The following is an 18,110-nucleotide window of genomic DNA, read 5'->3' as shown; positions in this document are numbered from 1 at the left end:
GGACCAGAGCTAATTGCTCCAGGGCTCTGCAAGCCCCAGCTCAAAATGATCAAACCTGGGGCTTCGTAGAACCCCACCTGCAGCGGCCGTGGCGACTTGTGTGGTGCGGGCCACTTTCTGCAGCGGAGTGGGCAGAGACGCCAGACTCCCAAGCCAGCTGCAGCCCGGAGCCCCAGAGCAGGGAGAGAGGTTTGTCCCCTGCCTGTCCCCTCCCCTCTAGGGCCCTTCCCGCAGGGAGCCCCAAGAGTGTGGGGACCCGAGAGCACACGTGTTCACACAAACGCTGAAACCGCACCTCTCTGTCCACAGCGGACCCAAGATTAATTTGTAATGTTTCACAATCTGTGCTCTTAACACAGTCCGTCGTGAGAACTTCTTTTTAAGAGATAAATCAAATTCCGGCCTGAAATACCAGTGTATGAATTTAACAGATGTGATGCCATAGGGGACCTACTGTGTTATAAACTGCAGAAATGGCCTTTTTATGCTTCAGACTTGGGCTTATTCCAAAGAGGCTTCAGAACCACAGCGGCGGGGTGAGAGGTCACGCATCAAGACAGTAGCACCCACACGTGACGCAGCCTTGTGTGTAATTGGTTCAGAATCTCATCCCGACGTCTGGTGGTATCGCGTCGCCTCGCTCACCCTCCGAAGGGGAAGTAGGGCAAGAACAGCTGTCCTCACTGTCCAGGTTTTCCTGGGTGAAAGATCACTTTGAGATGACACAGCTGAGTAGTCAGCCTGAAATCCTGGTTGGTATTTTATTAATTTTGCACCAAGATAAATCCTGAAATTCTGACAAACTCCATGACAGGTGAAATTCCTTCTTGCAGAATCTGCTCAGCAAGAGGCTGCTCATTTCATTCTGTTCCGAGGCAGGCAACAGGAGGGCAGCTTTATAATCAGCCCTCAAAGGACCCCCAGCCGCCCCAGAGTCTCGGGCTGATTGAATAACTCCTGGGCCTCTTCCCCTAGGCCTCCATCAGCGGGGGTCCTGTGGAAAGCAATCTCCCGCAGACTGGCACTGAAGTGAGCTTTAAACCACCATTTTCTGCTCTCCAGAGGAGCCTGGAGTACTAAAAGATAGATGGGCTGCAGATATTTTATGAGAAACTGTCAGAAGAAGAGCAGAGTAAATGTTTTTTTTCTTCTTCTTCTTTGAGTCACACACTACATCACTGTTGAATTTCTCCCGGAATCTTTTACATTTAAAGTAAGAAATTAATTGGTTGCTAACCTTTCCTCCCTCCCCTTCTTCGTTGTCTTCCTCCCCCCCCCTTTTTTTTTTCTTAAATATTCACACAGAGGCCCTTTGCTTAACCACAGTTGCAGAAAATCAGTACCATTTGCAATGAAATATTTATAATGACAGAATGAAAAATTGGATTCATTTTCTGGACTGTAGCCGAGCAGCTTGCAACTTTGCGTAGCATTGTTTAGCATCTCTGATTCCTCCCTTTCGTTGGAGTCTTTTCCGAAAACAGGCCACATGTCCGCTTGCCTGTGCTTTTGGAGGGACGCCTACCAAAGCACAGAACCCACTGCGAGTCTTAGAAAAAAAATCCGGGGAAGAAAGAGCGTATGTTTGTGCTGCGGGTAGGGGCTGGGGGGGTTGGTCCATGGAAGGGTAGTGAGGATGGGGAGCTGGTCAAAAGGAGGGAAAGGGCCAGGCCTGCAGGGAGGAGCGGGGCGACGTTTCTAAGGAATACGGCAGACAGTCTGGTCTAGCAGAGCACAAACAGCAATCAGCATGCCACCGCATCTGGGGGCAGATTTATAAGGGGAAGTGCGAAGACGGAACTGAGGTGTGTAAATACACACGGAATATGAGAGCTCACCTTCTTTTTTTCCCTTTAGTGTTGGCTGCATAGGCTTTCCGTTTCACGTGACCTCAGAGCCGCTTGCTTTCTAACCAGGGTTGATTATTGCCTTTTTTTTTTTTTTTTTAAGAGATAAAAGACCAAAGGATTCTGCTAGAAGAGTCCAGCGCTGTGTCTCAGGCAAGTTCTGCCTCACAAGTGCAAAGCCACAACAATACATTCGTTCCGATGACGGGACTAGATTGGATTTGTAGCAAGATGCGTATGGAGTCAATTTCAGTATCCCAAATAAGTTTGTCGCTTACCGTGCCACAGACAGGCTGGGAGAGAGGGTCCGTGTCTCCACCCCTCCCTCTGTTGTACGAGTCTACAGAGGGATGGCTTCCCTGCTAAAGGGGCCTTCTCAGACTGCCATGCCAGCCCTCTGTGGTGACCTTTCATCCATCCCCTTTTGAAGCCCGGGGTTTAATTAGTTAGCGTTGCTTATTTTGCTGGTTTTCCAAACGTAGAAACAGTCCTAGTAGACATAAGCATGTATAAAAACAGTCAAACTGGCATCTTCAGGTTTCATTCACTCAAATTTGCATCATGCATTGCCAACTCCACAAGATCAATAATCCATATTTTATTGCACAATAAAGGCTGCCTGTAATTGAATTAGCTCATTCATTCCATCTGATTAGCTCTGTTTTATTCACGGAGAAGTAAAATCATAGAAACTTACCTTTACTGCTCTATGGCATTATGTGAAAGTAAAAGAGCCCTCAGCATTATAAAAACATATTTACGAAGATAGAATTAATTCCAGTATTTGTTTATCCTAGGAATAATACGAATCACATCACACTGCCTTTCCGTTGTTGTTGTTCTAGATGATAACTTTCACGCTCCCATCTCTCCTGTCCGTCTGTCCTCTCCTGGCCTGAGTGTCCTAGAGCAGGTCTCCCCTCTGAGCGGCAGCGGACCCTGTGGCACAGCTCCATGTTGAGCTGGGCTCAATGTCTTCTGTTAGACCTTCTGTTGGCTGTAGATTCACCTTAAGCAATTTCACCCTAAGGTCATTGCCTCTTCTCCAGCCACGGATGACCATTTTCAAGAGTTTGGGATGCTTACCCTTACTCCCTCTGAAGCAGAATCTCTGCCCAAATTTGGATGTGGGTATTGAGAAACCCTGAACAGGAAAGGGCTCCTTCATGACTGGAATCTTTCCAGATCGCGGTGCATAGTACAACTCGTATGTGACACACACTTTCTCAGAGGCTTGGAGTTCTTCAGAAGGCTTCCAGATTTGTCTTTGCATTGCATCCCCAAAAAGAGATTTGGAGAAACATGTTGACAGCACGAAATGATGTGTGTTCTGACACAAACTGACATTGTCGCTTGGAAATCTAGCCTGCAGTTATTTTACTGTAGCATTTCTTGGATTCAAGGGAGAAAAAGGATCTTCCTTAACAGTGTGTTTTAGGATGTGAAGCTCACTTTTCTCCAGTGCTGTGCATGGATCGACCAGGTGGTTTCCACTTAGCCCTTACTCTTGCTTTCTTTCTTGAAGACCCAAGTGAAGGGGGGCAATTTTTTTTTTTTACATGAGTTTTTCAACATAGAAGAGTCTGAAATCTATATCCCAATAAATGGAAACTGTCATAGTGTGTATTCAGAGTCAATCTCTCTGCAGACCAGGAAAAGAACGCTGAACGGTATTCACTTAGGTACTGCCAGACGTTTTTTCTGCACGGCACGTGGCTTGCCGGACCCCTCTGAATGATTTTCCAGTGTGATTAAGCAGACCGCTAAGCAGCAACAGGCCTCCCGAGTGAAGTAAAGAGAAGTCCTTGGTGAAGGAAAGTTGCATGTCAGACCGGGTCATCGGGAAGAGAATTGCCCCAATGCAGGCTTCATTTGAATATCCGAGTTAACAACTCTCGGGGAATATTTCTCTTCCTCTTGTCCAGCTCCTTCTGTGTTGTGGCTGGTTTGCATTTGTGTTTGAAGTGCCAGGCGGTTTAATGAAGTTATTCTTTTATAAATTTTGCAACACTGAAGCAAGCATGAGGGCTTTAAATTAGAATAAGTGCCACTTCTGTATGGCAGGTTCCTTTGAGGACTGATTAGAATGAGGCCTCCCGTTGCCAGGCCCTTTCTGCATGGCAGTGTGGCTGTGTGTTCTTGTTTACGCCTCACCTTTGAATTTGCATGAGTGTGCACCATGCCTGCTGCCTAGCCCTCTGTTAGCAAGAAAGCTGCCTTTCTTCCAGGATCATGTTAAATACTTCACTTTAAAGAGTTATTTTTTTAATTATATTGCTTTATTGTAATGAATGAAAATTAACTTGGAGTAGCAAATTATATAAGGATGTGAGGGTTATAGATTACTCTCACCATAGTTACAGCACATCTTTGTGCGGGGCTGTCTTTCTAGGAGCTCTGTGGACCACGAGAGGTGAGGGAACTGTCCCACCGAGACCTGGAAAGCAGTGTCAGAGAAGGTGCCCGGGAAGTGGGAGGAAAATGGGAGTTTAACGTGGGAGTTTCTGAATGAAAAACAGGCTCTTCTTGGCTGGGTGGAAAGAGAGGGGCAGCGCTGCCATTGTGAGATCCTGAGGTAAGAGTGGATGAGGGACAAGAGAAAACACAGATCTACCCCCAAAGCCCTGACAAGGTTCAGTGTAGGATAAGAGGTGCCTGCAGCATTCCTGGTCTCCTCTATAGGTGCCTCTGTGAACTGGCTAACCACCAGGGGTGATTGCGGGGAGTAGGGGGGTGGGGGATGATTAAAGGGAGGGGACTGGATCCTTTCTATAGTACACAAAAAAATGCAGGGGAAAGAGGAAAGGAAGAAGCAAGCAAGAAAACAAGCACCCACCTTGGGTATGAAATTACTCCTCCTTTCTCCAAACCAGAATTGTGTATTTTTCTTTTTAAGTGAGAGACACCCGAATAGACTTGGGTTTGTGAAATATTTGCTCGTTAAAAGGACTTCGTTTAGAACTTAAAACAAGGGCAATTTGGGGCAATGAGGAACCAAAAGATCACAGGCCAACGGCAGGAATTTGACCTGCAGAACGCGCACACGTATGTAACTTTACCCCCTCTGCACAGCACAAACTTGTGCCAACGTCCAGCTCGGGCATGGATGTGCACATGTGCACGCATGCGCGCACAGACTTGTCCTTACACAGTTTAATTACGTAAATGATGCCTGTCAATCATCGTCATTTCACAGTTTTATCCTTTTTATTCATATCCACGGAAGCAAATGCCCTGGTAGACTAACATTTGGTTGCTTATGACGGGGAAAGACTTTTTTTCTGTTAGTTTTAATGATTTATAACATCTTTGACTTACTCTTAATACGAGGTTACCTCCTAGAGAGTGTGGCGGTGTTTTTAATAAAGGAAGTGATACACTACAAGGAAGTGGCATCTCTTGTGCTTTTTCTTAGTTCAATAAACTATTTTTCATAATTATTGGAATTTGGTTGAAGGGAATCCTTGTCCATATGGAGTGGAAAAAGCAGAAAGAGTCCTTGCTCCCTCCTTCTCCCTACAAAGGTTACCCTTTGAATATAAATTACAAGCCTTGTGCCTCTCTCATTCTAATCAGATGACCTTTTGAATCTAGTGGACCAGAGTTTAAATCCTAAGCCTGCCAGTCAGTTTTTAAATCAATGCCCCATTCCAGCAGCTTTCAGGTACATAACTTTAAATTGCGCTGGATTTCAAACACAGAAGTAAAATAAGTAATGCGGGTGGAATATTGCAGCTGACAGCAAAACAGCCCAACTTGACTGCAAGATCGTGGGCCAAGTAATGTCACCATGGGTAATCTCAGTAACTGAGTCCTTTAAAAATAAAACCTTTCGGGATTCAAAATCTAAGAGAAAAGGGAGGAGCGGGAAACTTGTAATGTTGGCAAGAGGACATTTCTGAGCAATTATCAATTTAAGCTCCCATTATTTGCTGCTAATTACTACACGAGGCTGTTAAATATTTAGCAGAAGTTTGTTTAATTGCGTTTGACTGCGAAGGGGATGCCTGACTCTGGCTTGAGCGGCAAGAGTCAGTTGTGTGCCTCAAGAGCCAGGTGGAGAGGAAATTTGTATTCGCCCAAGATGAACACATTACAGTGTCAGACAAGCCTTTTTTTCTTCCTTCCACAGATTTATTTATCTTTAAGGTATCTAAAATTAGAGCACGAAGAAGGGGCACTGTTCGCGGATGTAAAATTGGAAGGAGGTCATTCTTAACCTTGTTTACAGATGTTCTAGTTTAGAAAGCGCCAGTGTGATAAATTAAACATTGCAGGGGGAAAAATTAAAGCTTAGCAACAACTGGCACATGGACACATCTGTCCGTGAAGCACTGACTTAATCCCTGAATATCTTATTAGACTGTATTGCCTATCAAAGCCTTCTGTCCCATAATACGTTGGGATCCTGCACTTCTACAATCTGAACAGCATCTTTTGGCTCCAGTCTTTCATTCACTTTTGCTGGCTTTGTATAGTTCAATTTAAATTTTCTTTCGGCTCCTTGCATGTAAGCAAATAGTTCATGGTTTCCTTTTAAAAATAGACCTTAGATTTTTAATATATTTCCCAGTGGCCATTGTGCTATATTTTAGCCTGTACTTCCAATTTGGGACTTTTTTTTTTTTTCTTAACTTAGTAAGTATTGCGTACTATTGTCAGTTCCAAAATGGGAAATGTTTAAGCCTGGCTGGTATACGAAACAGATAAGGGTCAGCTAGCAACTGAAATTTTACTGTCATTTTTAAAGCTCTCAAAAAATGGAATTATGGCCATGCTAATATTTCCCACATTTGACCCATCAGCAGTAGAGTCCCTTTGAAACTGGTGGACCTGAGTGGCTTGTTTTATTTGTCTTTGATGTTTAATTGTCAAAATTCTAGAAATTGTTCTACATTAGCAATTTGGACATGGCATTATTTTTAAAATCAGTCTTTGCTTAGGCTTCTGGAGATGTATTAGACCAAGACTAAGTGAATTAAATGAGTATTCTTGCAACATTGGTAACCACCATAGGCTCTGCCCTCTTGGTTTGCGGTTGTCAGAAAGAATACCTGTAATGAAGATAGGGTCTTCTTCAAGTGGGACCCCACTCCCTGCCCGGCCAGCCTGAATGGTCTCCAGCCGCACAGATGACTTCCTGTCCCAGACAGTCTATGCCTATGGATTCTCAGCCTGATTCATGCTTACTCTCCCTCTGCAGCCCCTCATTCCTCCTCCTCCTCTAGCACCAGGCAAGTATGACTCCTCTCTCATAAGAGGTCCAAGGTGTACTTTCTTTATGGTCCATAACACCCTGTCCACCCATGTTGGTCAGTATCCGCCATCTCTGCTGCTGGTCCGACCCAGGGATTAGAACACGTCAACCACTGTCACTCAGCAATTGCTTCATGCCCAAAGCCAGTGGAGCCACTGGAGGACATATAAGACCTTGAAAGTTGGCTTACATTCTCTGGGTCTTAATTTCCTCATCTATAAAATGAGATAATGGAACAGATGCTGCTAGGACCCTCCCAGCTCTGAAAACATGTCTTTGGTTCTCTGATACATTCATTACTTACAGGTAGAATCGACTCCTGCTATTAAATCTAAACCAGCAAATTAAGGATGATGTCTGTGCAGTTTGTTCAAAATAGATAGTTCAACTAGCCACACCTTAAAAATTAATTTCCAGAGTTCAGTATTTATCCCTTGTTAGATTGCAAATATTCCTAAACCAGGACATTGATTAATTGCCGTGAAAATGGACTGCCTTTATTCACTGATGGTACATGGGTGGTCAGTTGTGAAAGAGTCGATGTTTTCTGGAGACATTCAATTGTTCATACATGCACTACCATTTATTATATATCTAAAAGGACATTATATATCCTTTCCCCGATTTCTCTGCAATCACCCATTCTCATCCATTGACTATATTTTATTTTATTTTATTTTTATTTTTTAAAGACTTTATTTACTTATTTATTTATTTGACACAGAGAGATACAGCGAGAGGGAACACCAGCAGAGGGAGCGGGAGAGGGAGAAGCGGGCTTCCTGCTGAGCAGGGAGCCTGATGCAGGGCTGGATCCCAGGATGCTGGGATCATGACCTGAGCCAGACATAGATGCTTAACGACTGAGCCACCCAGGTGACCCCCCCCGCCTTTTTTTTTTTTTTTAAGATTCACCCATTGACTATATTTTTAGATGCCATATGATATAGTTCAATGCAGCATATATGTCCCTTTTGCTATCCATTTTGTTTGCTTGCTTTTTAAATTTGGTGGAGAAGATACCTCTTGGACTAAAGACTAAGCATACATAAGAATGGCACAACAGGTTCGATGGGTTTTCCAAAACACTGTAAAGCAGTGGTCCTCATTGGGGGAGATTTTTTTTCCCCCACTAAGGAATATGTGGCAATGTCTAGAGACATTAGTGGTTGCCACAGCTGGCCCGTTTTTGATAGAGGCCAGAGATGCTGCTGAATATCCAACAGGGCAGGGGATACCTCCACCCTCAGCAAAGAATTGTCCAGCCCAATATGTCAATAGTGGCAGGGTTGGCTGTTGAAAGGCAAGTCCCACTGGCCTTCTAGAATCTATTTAATTTGTAGGCTTCTCTCTAGAACGAAGCAACCAAGTGACACAGTGTGTATAATGACTAAGAAATGGTTTACTGGATTGTCTTTTGGGTTACTTTGGATGAGATAGAACTTAATGCTGCAAATATATGTTTAAGACTTCTGAACATAAAGTCATGAACATGCCAATGTCCATGTATTTCAAGGTTATCTCAGACCATCCTTTGCTAGGCCTATTTTGCGTGAATGTCTAAAGAACAACAACAATAATAGAAATGTTCCTCCCTGAAGTTTACTGAGATGTGAAATTGTTTCCTATGGGAAATGTGATGGAAATTTCATTGCCAGAACCATTGAAAATTAGCCTAGAGTATAAACTTTATAAAACAACTCTGTTCCAGCAAGGGGACAAATGAGATAACCTAATGGTCCTTTCCTATCATTAGTATCTTGTATTTTTCTGGTCACTTTTGATGACAGTTTCACCTTTTGCTTTAATTCATCTTGGTGTTGTCTGGAAAATGCTTTGAGACGTCAGGCCAAGCCCATGTGAAGTATTAAATGTCAGAAGAAAAAGCATCAGAGTCTCTGTAAGTTCATGGCGATAGTATTACCATATGAAAAAAATAAAAAGGGAAGTTCTGTCAGTGCAAACATGATAAATGCAACATTCATGGCATTAGAGGGAGAGGCAAAAGCATATTATGACAGTTTCTGAAATGCCACTGATTATGTCAAAACAAAAGAATAGAACCCTATTTTAGTAAATTCTACCAAAGTAAAATTCTACCAAAGAGTGAACTTCTCTGGCTATGAAAATGGCCATGAATATGTTTTTTAGAGTCCCAAAGCACTTTGGGAACTATTACATTTCTATCTTTTAAAGAATATTCATTGAAATAGGTCTTACAAAAATGCACATACCCACATACATGTTCCTGCTGGTCACCAGATAAGGTCCACAAAAACACAAGTCCCCCGAAGTTCTCCAGCTAAGAAGTGTATGGATTGTGGACAGGGAAACTTTGGGTGGCAAAATGGTATCTGATTGGTACTTTTGGACAATTTGGGTCTTCAGTGCCATTTTTAGAACATTACTGATGGTGCTTTGAGAGCTATAGGAATTCACATTTAATTAATTTAAGACTCAGAGTACTTTTGTAGTTGTGGGGACTTTGCAAATGTTCATTTATTACATTCACATCCCGTTAACCTTATTAAGGGGCCTAAAGGCCGCCCCTCGCCATAGTATTTCTCTAGAGTGTGGGAGAAATAACCCTGTATCCTGTCATCATTAGCTATGTACACTTTTAAAACTGTCTCACTAGCAAAAGAAGTTGGGGGTGAAAAAGAGAGAGGGTGGAAATGTAAAAATCTTGATTAGAAAGTATAATTTAATAGAACATGTATTGAACCAAATGTATTGATTAATGTAGAAGATATAGTACTTGTATTGATTCAAACCAGAGATTTAGTACTAAAAGCTCTGAGCCAAAAAGCTGTTGCAGATTGCTACAAAAGTCAGTTTAATGCTGTCCTTGAGAATGCCTTCACAAAGAAATTCTTCTAATGTTTGAGGACTAGGTGGAATGCGGTATATGTCAGTTTGATCCCGGAGGGTTTTATTTTGTACTCTAATAGCTGTTACGAGCCTACATTATATCCAAGGAGTAATTTTCCTTAGGGGTGCCCGGCTCGCTTTGTGTCAATATTCTAGCATTTTAAGTCACGTACAGTATATGCTTCTGGGAACAGGGAAGGAGCCAGCCAGACTCATAATGGTCTGCATTCATTAATAAAGGCAGAAGCTTCTGTCCCTCCATTGCCCACTACAGGGATGCCTCTTTGGCCTTCAGGGACCCGTACAGACACATTTAAAGAAAGCTTTATTTTGAGTGGGCAGGAGATGAAATGTAGGACTTGGAGGCATTTCCTAAGTCAGCTAGATGCCCGAGCTCAGGGGTGACCTTAATGGGTCAAAGAAGAATGCAGGTCAAAAGACTTATTATCCAGCCTGTTGGAAACCAATTGCTTTTGTTTAAAAAAAAAAATAAAATAAAATAAAAAATAAAGCGGTAAGGGCTTAAAGGTGGATGGTAATAGTGGGATTCTGCGTGCAGCTTGTAACTGCCGGACTCTGTGTGTACTGGCATATGCCTCTGGAAAAATCCAAGCCTACAGATTATCCATAGTGTTTACAGATAAAGGTCCAACCCTCGTGATAAAAGGAAGGGTAATATAATTAGTTAATCAGTGATGATTGATTACGGATGTTTGCTTTCTTCAACTAAAGAAAAAACAACATGCTGCCAGGCGCTGTCACCATCTGTTGAAAGAAACAGCCACATTTAATCTTTATATTTCTTTTATTTCTTCCCGCCTTGCATTGTTACAGAGCCACAATTGCCCTACTATTTCATCTGGTTGGAAAACATCTCATTTAAATTGAATACAACTGCAGTTTAAATTCGGGATTCTAATGGCGTGGTGAATTAGTGGAAAGCTTGTTATTTTTTTTTCTTCTTTTCATTCCTTTTTAAAATAGCATGCTGGCTCTTTTTCTTAGTTTTAAAAGCTTGTCAGAATTTGTTCGAGACAAAGGGCTCTATAAATAGACAAGTCATGGTAAAAATGATTAACATCTTTGAATCAACAGATCACACAAAACTTCCATTCAAATGCAGTTTTTATTTTTATTACCATTGCTACTTAACATTTTGCTGATGCCAACAGAGAGTTACAAAGCACAGGCGAGACGTGGTCTCTGCCAAAATATTGGACAAACGAGGGCGATCTGTGGGCACAACTTTTGGGGGCGGGGACTTCATTTTTCCTCCCTGGGAAGGTAGATTCCCCCTGGCTTTCCTCCAAAGGTTCACTCCATCATTGTTATTGGTGCAAATATTCCAATTCACATCAAGATCACAGGAAAAACGGGATAACTTGGCCAAGGTGAGCAGTTTCGGGAGATTGCGGGGGTTTTATTTTTGTTCAAAAATATTTTGCTTGGATTGCATTTTAAATAGGATTAAACCGTTTGACCAGTAAATGTGGTCAGCTCTCAGAAAGAAGGAGGCTGAATTAATCATTTGTTAGAGTGCCAAGCCCAAAATGAGAATTCCAGTCTTGTAAAATGAAAGGCATGTCGTATTTTAAAAGAAATACATAGTGCTAGAAGGGAATTTTGAAAGTCCTTGTCTGTTTTTTAGCTTTCTAAGTTTAATTTCACATTTATAGGGGAAAAAAAAAAAGAAAAAGAACACACTCCTCCCCAATGGAGCCCTTTTCAGTAAGGAGAGTGTTGTGGGGCGTTTGTGGTTTTTTGGTTTTTTTTTGTTGTTGTTTTTTTTTGTTTGTTTGTTTGTTTGGTGTTTTATTTTGTTCTTTCGTTTTTTTGTTGTTGTTGTTTTTTGTTTTTTGAAACCTGGCTATTAAGGTATCCTACGTAGATGGATCTCCTTTTAAGCTTTAAGGTGTGCTGTGGATTTGGGTTTTTGTGTGTGTGTTTTTTGTGTTTCGTTCTTTTTTCCTTTTCTCTCTCTCTCTCTTTTTTTTTTTTTTTTTTTTTTTTTTTTTTTTTTTTAGCATAGGCCCCCCTCGTGTAAAACAACTGCTCATAACTGGGATTAATGGTTTGCAATTTTCAGTTACTTAGACATGGGGTCTCCAAGAGATGGCTTTTTGCAGAGTAGAATATAGCTCTCTGTGGGATTTCAGAAGTTTTCTTCTCTTCCCACTTCCTTTTCTGTCGTCGCCCCCTCACACGCCCCCGTGGACTCGCGCGGATGTTCTCCTCGATTATGTAAAACACTTTCCCTCCCCTGGAACAGATCTTTTTCCTCAGAAGCTGGCACTGCCTTCAAGTGCGTTGGGGACTGTGAATCGCCGTGTGAGAGTGGCGAGAGGACCCCCTGCTCTGTGCTGGTGTCGGGGTTTCCCCTGGACGTGAAGCGCCGGAACGCTCAGGCCGAGAAGGCTGCCCGCTGCCGGCCCGGCGGCCTCTTCCCCGCGCTGGGCGTCCGCGTCTGTCCTGCGGTGACGAGGGGACCGGCTCCTGTCAGGGAAAGAGCCCGAACAAGCGGGAACCATGCTCGTGGCCTACCCTCGCTTTGTGCTCTGCGCGTCTCTCCTCTCCTCTTCGTCTTTCCCTCTTGCTCCTTTTTCTCTGGTTCTGAAGAAATCATGTCTAGGAGTTTAAAAAAACAAACAAACAAACAAACAAAAAACCACAGAGGGCTCCCGTGACGCAACTTCCGGTTTCTCTTACCAGAGGATCCTCTGTGAAGTCTAGAATCTCTCTCAGTCGGCTCTCTCCAACCCCTGAAAGCCAACCCAACCTGTGCAGTCGAGACACCCATTCCTTCTTCCTTCAGAAAATGAAATTGGGCCGTTTCTCTTTTCAGGGACTCATAATAAAACCTGGGGGAGGGGAACAGACATAGCCCAGGGATCCCCCAAATGGGGTGAGGAAAGCCTTTGAGGACTGGTTTTCTTTTGTTTTCAAGGCACATATGCCCATTACCTGAGACCACCTAGCTGGATGCCCTTTTCCCATCTTGACAGTCACTACCAGGGGTGGACACCAAGACTGGCTGGGGTCACCTGGACTTACTCAGCCCTCCTTTGATTTGAACTGGAGCCAAAAAAAAAAAAAAAAACTGGGGTGGGTGGAAAAAATGGCAATAATTGATCTCAGTTCTATGCAGGCATCTCCACAGCAAGAGAACTTCCTGCCTTGACCATGTTTCACACCAGATTTCCCATTTAGACCTCATTTATATTAGGCCTCTTTATTTTTGTGTGAGCTTGAATTTCACAAGCCATAATCTTGTCCTTCTCTCGAATGATTTATCTTCTTCTCTCTTAATATGCAAAACATAACTCCTTTACAGTAACAACTTTGGTCCATTGCAATAAGTGACTCATATGTATTCGTTCATTTCCCTGCACCTCTGAAGAGGCTTGTATGGCTCTGGTTTAGGATGAAAATGTCTGAGACACAACTGTTGCCCACTATTACAGCTGATTTGTGTTAGGTTCTTGTTTTGCGGTATCTCAGTAGAGACACACACAAAAAAAACACTGGAGACACTGCGATATATCTTCCTTTATTAACCTCTAGAATCCTATTGAATGCAGAATGTCCATTGTAAGCACTTACACATTTAAAACTAATGTTATGAAATCGATTTTTTTAAGCTTTGATTATGGGTAAAAAAAAAAAAAAAGAAAGAAAGAAAAAAAGAAATCTCCCACCACCCATCAGTGTCCTATCATTTAGGCAACTTTTTGTCACCAATGAAAAACCTGATCAGGGACGCCTGGGTGGCTCAGTTGGTTAAGCAGCTGCCTTCGGCTCAGGTCATGATCCCAGCGTCCTGGGATCGAATCCCACATCGGGCTCCTTGCTTGGCGGGGAGCCTGCTTCTCCCTATGCCTCTGCCTGCCATTCTGTCTGCCTGTGCTCGCTCTCTCCCCGCCCCCCTCTCTCTGATAAATAAATAAAATCTTTAAAAAAAAAAACCTGATCAGACTTGACCGTTTGAGATAACAAAGGGTATAAGAAAGCTTAGATATGATATTTTGAGCAAATGAGATTTGTATTGTTCATAAACTCTCCCATCACCTTTGGGTTTATTTTTAAGAAAGTAGTCTCATCAGTATTTTGATTACCCTTTCTGTCTACCTGTTGGTGAAAAATAATTTTCAAATTTAGAAATCGTAACAAAGAAAAAGAGGACTGGCATAAAAACTATTCCATATGCACTGTTAGGCTAGGGCTCCTAAGAAGGAAAAAAGATCGAGCTGAATCACTAAATTAATAAAAATAGGTTTGTTTTCAATAAGAGAGAGTGACATAATGTTCCTCGTCATTATTTGTTGCCAGGCTTCAAAAATGGGCTAAGTTTGAAATAGAGAATGGAAAGCCTGGGTTCTCGTCACAGATCTCCCATCTCCCTCACTGGCGCTCTCAGCCCTGACTGGGCAGGCGTCTGGTTATTCAGCAGGTGTGCACAGACCACGAAGTTTGCTAGTTGTGGGCGATGAAGAGATAACAAAGACCTTTAAGGCTTAAAAACGCCACTTAAAAAACTTCATGGCTGCCGTTCAGCTCCATGACAAAATCTGAACTCCGTAGCAAGGTAAAAAAGGTACAAAAGGATCTTCATAATCTGACCCTGAACTACCTTCTGTCTTCCTTTCTCATCCGTACTCTTGGTTCAGGATACCCTAGGAGACTCCATCCAACCTAAAGGAGTTGCAGGTCCAAGAACATACCTTGTGTATTCTTGCTTCATTGCCTTTGCTCGTGTGAATGTGTTGGCTTGGAGTGCCCAATACGTTCTCATGTTTCCAGCCTCAACTTAGATGTCATGTATTACCTCCATTGCAGCACCTTCTCCAAAGTCTAGGCAGAGTTAGGAGTAGTCATGGCATTTCTATGTTCATTTGAGATCTGATCCTGCCATATTACCTTGTCATTTTGTGGTCATGTGACTTTCTTCTTCAAACTGTGCACATTTGGGAGGCTCTTCAATCGCCCTTGCCTAGCAGTTACTCTATTGGCCGGGTCTCTATGATGAGGGCGTTGCTGAGGGCCATGCCAGGTCGTGATACACGTGTTCAACAGATGTTTATGAAGCAATGAATAAATGAATGGACACCAGAATTTCTGACATAAGGAAAGAGCTAGGCCTGCAAATAACCAGAAGACCTAAGATGTGTACTCTTAGTATAAATCAGGAGGAAATCAGAGGAGGGAGAACTCGGTTTTCAATGGGATGAACATGGAAGTGATTATATTCAGAGCTAGACCTCCAGGTTCTGAGCAGAAAGGATGGGGCAGGGGACTGTGTATAAGCTGACAGGTGGGAGATCCTGGCTCAGGGGAAATGCAGAGGAGGGAAGGGGCAAATCAGGCCATCAGCAGCATGCCCGGGGTGTGGGGCCATCCCTCATTGTAGGCTGCAGGTCTGTGTATACAGTTGTCCTCTCACCGTTGAGAAGTGGGGTGTCCACTCAGAGAGGGAACGTGCTATGTGGTTGGAAAGAAGACAACCCAAGTACCACAAAGGCGGCTTCCGCTGGGCTTGGGGGTCTTTGCAGCGCTCTGATGTGTTCTTGAGCCTTGGAGTGCCAGCCCCAAGCCCACCCCAGAATAGGAGCGGGAGAAGCATCTTGCCCCCTCTGGGTTATTGGCCTGTAAAGACCGCATTCAGCAACAGATAGAGCCTCTGCAGTCAAGATGTTCCCATCTAAGAGTGGTGAGACCAAAAGCTTTTGTAAGGGAAATAACACACAGATAAAGAAAACTGTTAAAATCGTGCTACTGTGGTCTTTGAAAAATGGGTCTTACTTTGATAAGAAGAGACAGTGGAAGGCTGGCAGAGGCCGAGAAAAAAGGAAAGGTACAGGCCAGTCATCTCACCTCCTATAGGCCCCTGGCCCTACCTCTCCCCCCGGTACTCACTGGGGGTCCCCACGAACACCCCCTTAGGGGTGGGGTGCAGAAACACAGTCACATTTTTATCAGTGAACCAGCATGTATAGATCCTCTGTCTGATGACAATAAGATCACTTAAGTTTTTTTTTTTCCCCCTCTTTCTTTTTTATTACAGAACCATACGATGACCCAACACAGCAGTTAGTGCAAATACGGTCTCTCAAGGAGAATGACTTTTGTGGCACAAAAAGGGAACATGTTTTACTCTTTGCACGAAACGTTCATTGTTAATGTATAATATTCAGAAACATTGTATTGTACCATAAAACTTGTATTATCAAAACTGTTGGATGTTCATGTGTTTGAACTTTTGAGCACCAGATAGACTCCTTGTATATAAAGTGTTGCACATGTATTATGTCGTCTGATACTAAGATGGTCTTATAAAGACGAGTGGACTTGGGCCCTATTCAGGCAAGCTTAAAAAAAAAAAAATGTGAGCAAAATGGCTTAAGAGAAAGTATTTTCGAGGAAGACAGATTAAAACAGCCGTTTCAAATAAGACTCTGTTTGGACTTCCTTTTATTTCCACTTAAGCCTAGAATTTCTCTTTTGGTATATCAACGGTTAAATCCAAGACTATTTTTTATTGCTGAAGATTCTCGCACACCACGAAGAGATGTTCTCGCCGAACAGAACCCCACAGCTGGATAAGGCCCGTATATATATTTGTAAGCCTTGCAATGTGACAGGTAGCATCACTATATATGCAATAGTTGTTATGTAGACTGTCAAAGATTTTTTTTTTTCCTGGATACATTTGAAGCTTTGAGTGTTCAAGGTTTTCCTTAATGATTTCACACAGCCAAATTCTTGAATCAGTTGAACTAACCTGTATGTTACTGTTATTAATGTTTACTCTGCGGTCTGAACCTGGAGATTACTGGAATTGTTTTCCAAGAGGAAATAAATTCAGTTTACCATTAGGTATGAGTGTATTTGTGTGTTTTCTTTTTCTAGTTACTCTACCATTAAAAAAAAAAAAAAAAAAAAAAAACCTAATCGCCTGCACCCTTGGAAGTGAAATCTGTTCTTGTGCATATCACAGGCATAACCTCAATCATATTTAACCTTTTCACTCTGGGCCAAATACAGCCGGGCGGATATTCATCATACTGCATAGGGAAAGAATCAGACCCAATATACGTCTCCTCTCCCAGATACTACCAGGTCACATTGTACTGGTGGATTCTGACATCACAGATGGATGTGATGGCTGTTTTCTGCATAATTTGCAGCCCAATTCATGTCATGCTGTGCAAATCTGAACTCCAAGTAGATGGCTGCAATTTGAAAGGCAGTTTGGCTTATGTGTACTTAAGAAGCAGCTTTGTTCATTGAGAAGACAAAGCACAGAGCAGGGAGCCGGGGGCGGCTGTTGGTGCTAGCTAACTCGGGCGCTGACTCCCTTTGTGGCCTTCTCCACATCACTCTGCCTCCTGGTCTTGGCCCCCTCCGGCCGAGTGAGGCAATGCAGCCTGGTCATCAGCCTTGACAAGGGCATGGGGTGTCCCTGGAAGACGGCTGGCACCACAGCCTGCGACACAATGAGGCATGAGCCGGAGCTCTAAGGTCAGAGCCTTTATGTTGCGGAAAAGGAGAGAATGGCAAAGCGTGAGTTGAGTCCTAGGATCCCTGTTTCGTCAAAATTGGTGAGTATGCACCTGATACTGACGGGCAACTTCCAACCACGTCGGGCTTCAAATATTTCACTCGCAATGACTCTTTTTAAGCTCTTCAAAACTCGGAGGACCTCAGGCCCTTTAAACATTAAAAGGAGCAAGAATCCTCAACGGGCACTTTTTGAATGGGGGGGATGGAAGCAGGGGCCCCGGGTGTGAAACCCAGACGGCCAGCACCACAAGGCAGAACGCTCCCGCGTGGTTCTCCAACCTTAGCCTGCATCGGGGTCACCTGGAAGGCTCGTGATAGCAGAGGGTATCCCCCTGACGCCCAGAATCACTGATTCAGTGGGCCTGGGCTGGGGTTCCAAATTTTGCAATTCTAAGAAGTTCTCGGGTGATGCCGCTGCTGCACGTGTGGGGACCCCACTTTGAGAACCATCGCTCTACTCCATCTCCAAATTAATTGAGTGCATTAAACGTGAATAGCCATGCAGAGTGCTGGAAAATTACACTATTTATTTTGTTACCAATGAAGAAATTGGTCAAATGTTAAGATCCTTCAGAAAC

At 43.2% G+C, this 18,110-nt stretch overlaps 1 protein-coding gene across 1 annotated transcript in view; it reads left to right on the top strand.

Moving 5' to 3' along the window:
* The window catches only part of ZNF521 (zinc finger protein 521), a 277,307-nt gene extending 260,463 nt beyond the window's left edge, over positions 1-16,844 (top strand). The window contains 1 exon segment of the mRNA XM_004742857.3: positions 16,034-16,844. Within this exon segment, the coding sequence (XP_004742914.1) occupies positions 16,034-16,063 (30 nt within the window). The 3' untranslated portion in view covers positions 16,064-16,844.
* Positions 16,845-18,110: the final 1,266 nt, after the last annotated feature.

Source organism: Mustela putorius, unplaced genomic scaffold, assembly GCF_011764305.1.
Source record: "Mustela putorius furo isolate JIRA1106 unplaced genomic scaffold, ASM1176430v1.1 tig00003858_pilon_pilon_pilon, whole genome shotgun sequence".
NCBI lineage: Eukaryota > Metazoa > Chordata > Mammalia > Carnivora > Mustelidae > Mustela > Mustela putorius.
This window is presented reverse-complemented; position numbering and strand designations above follow the sequence as displayed.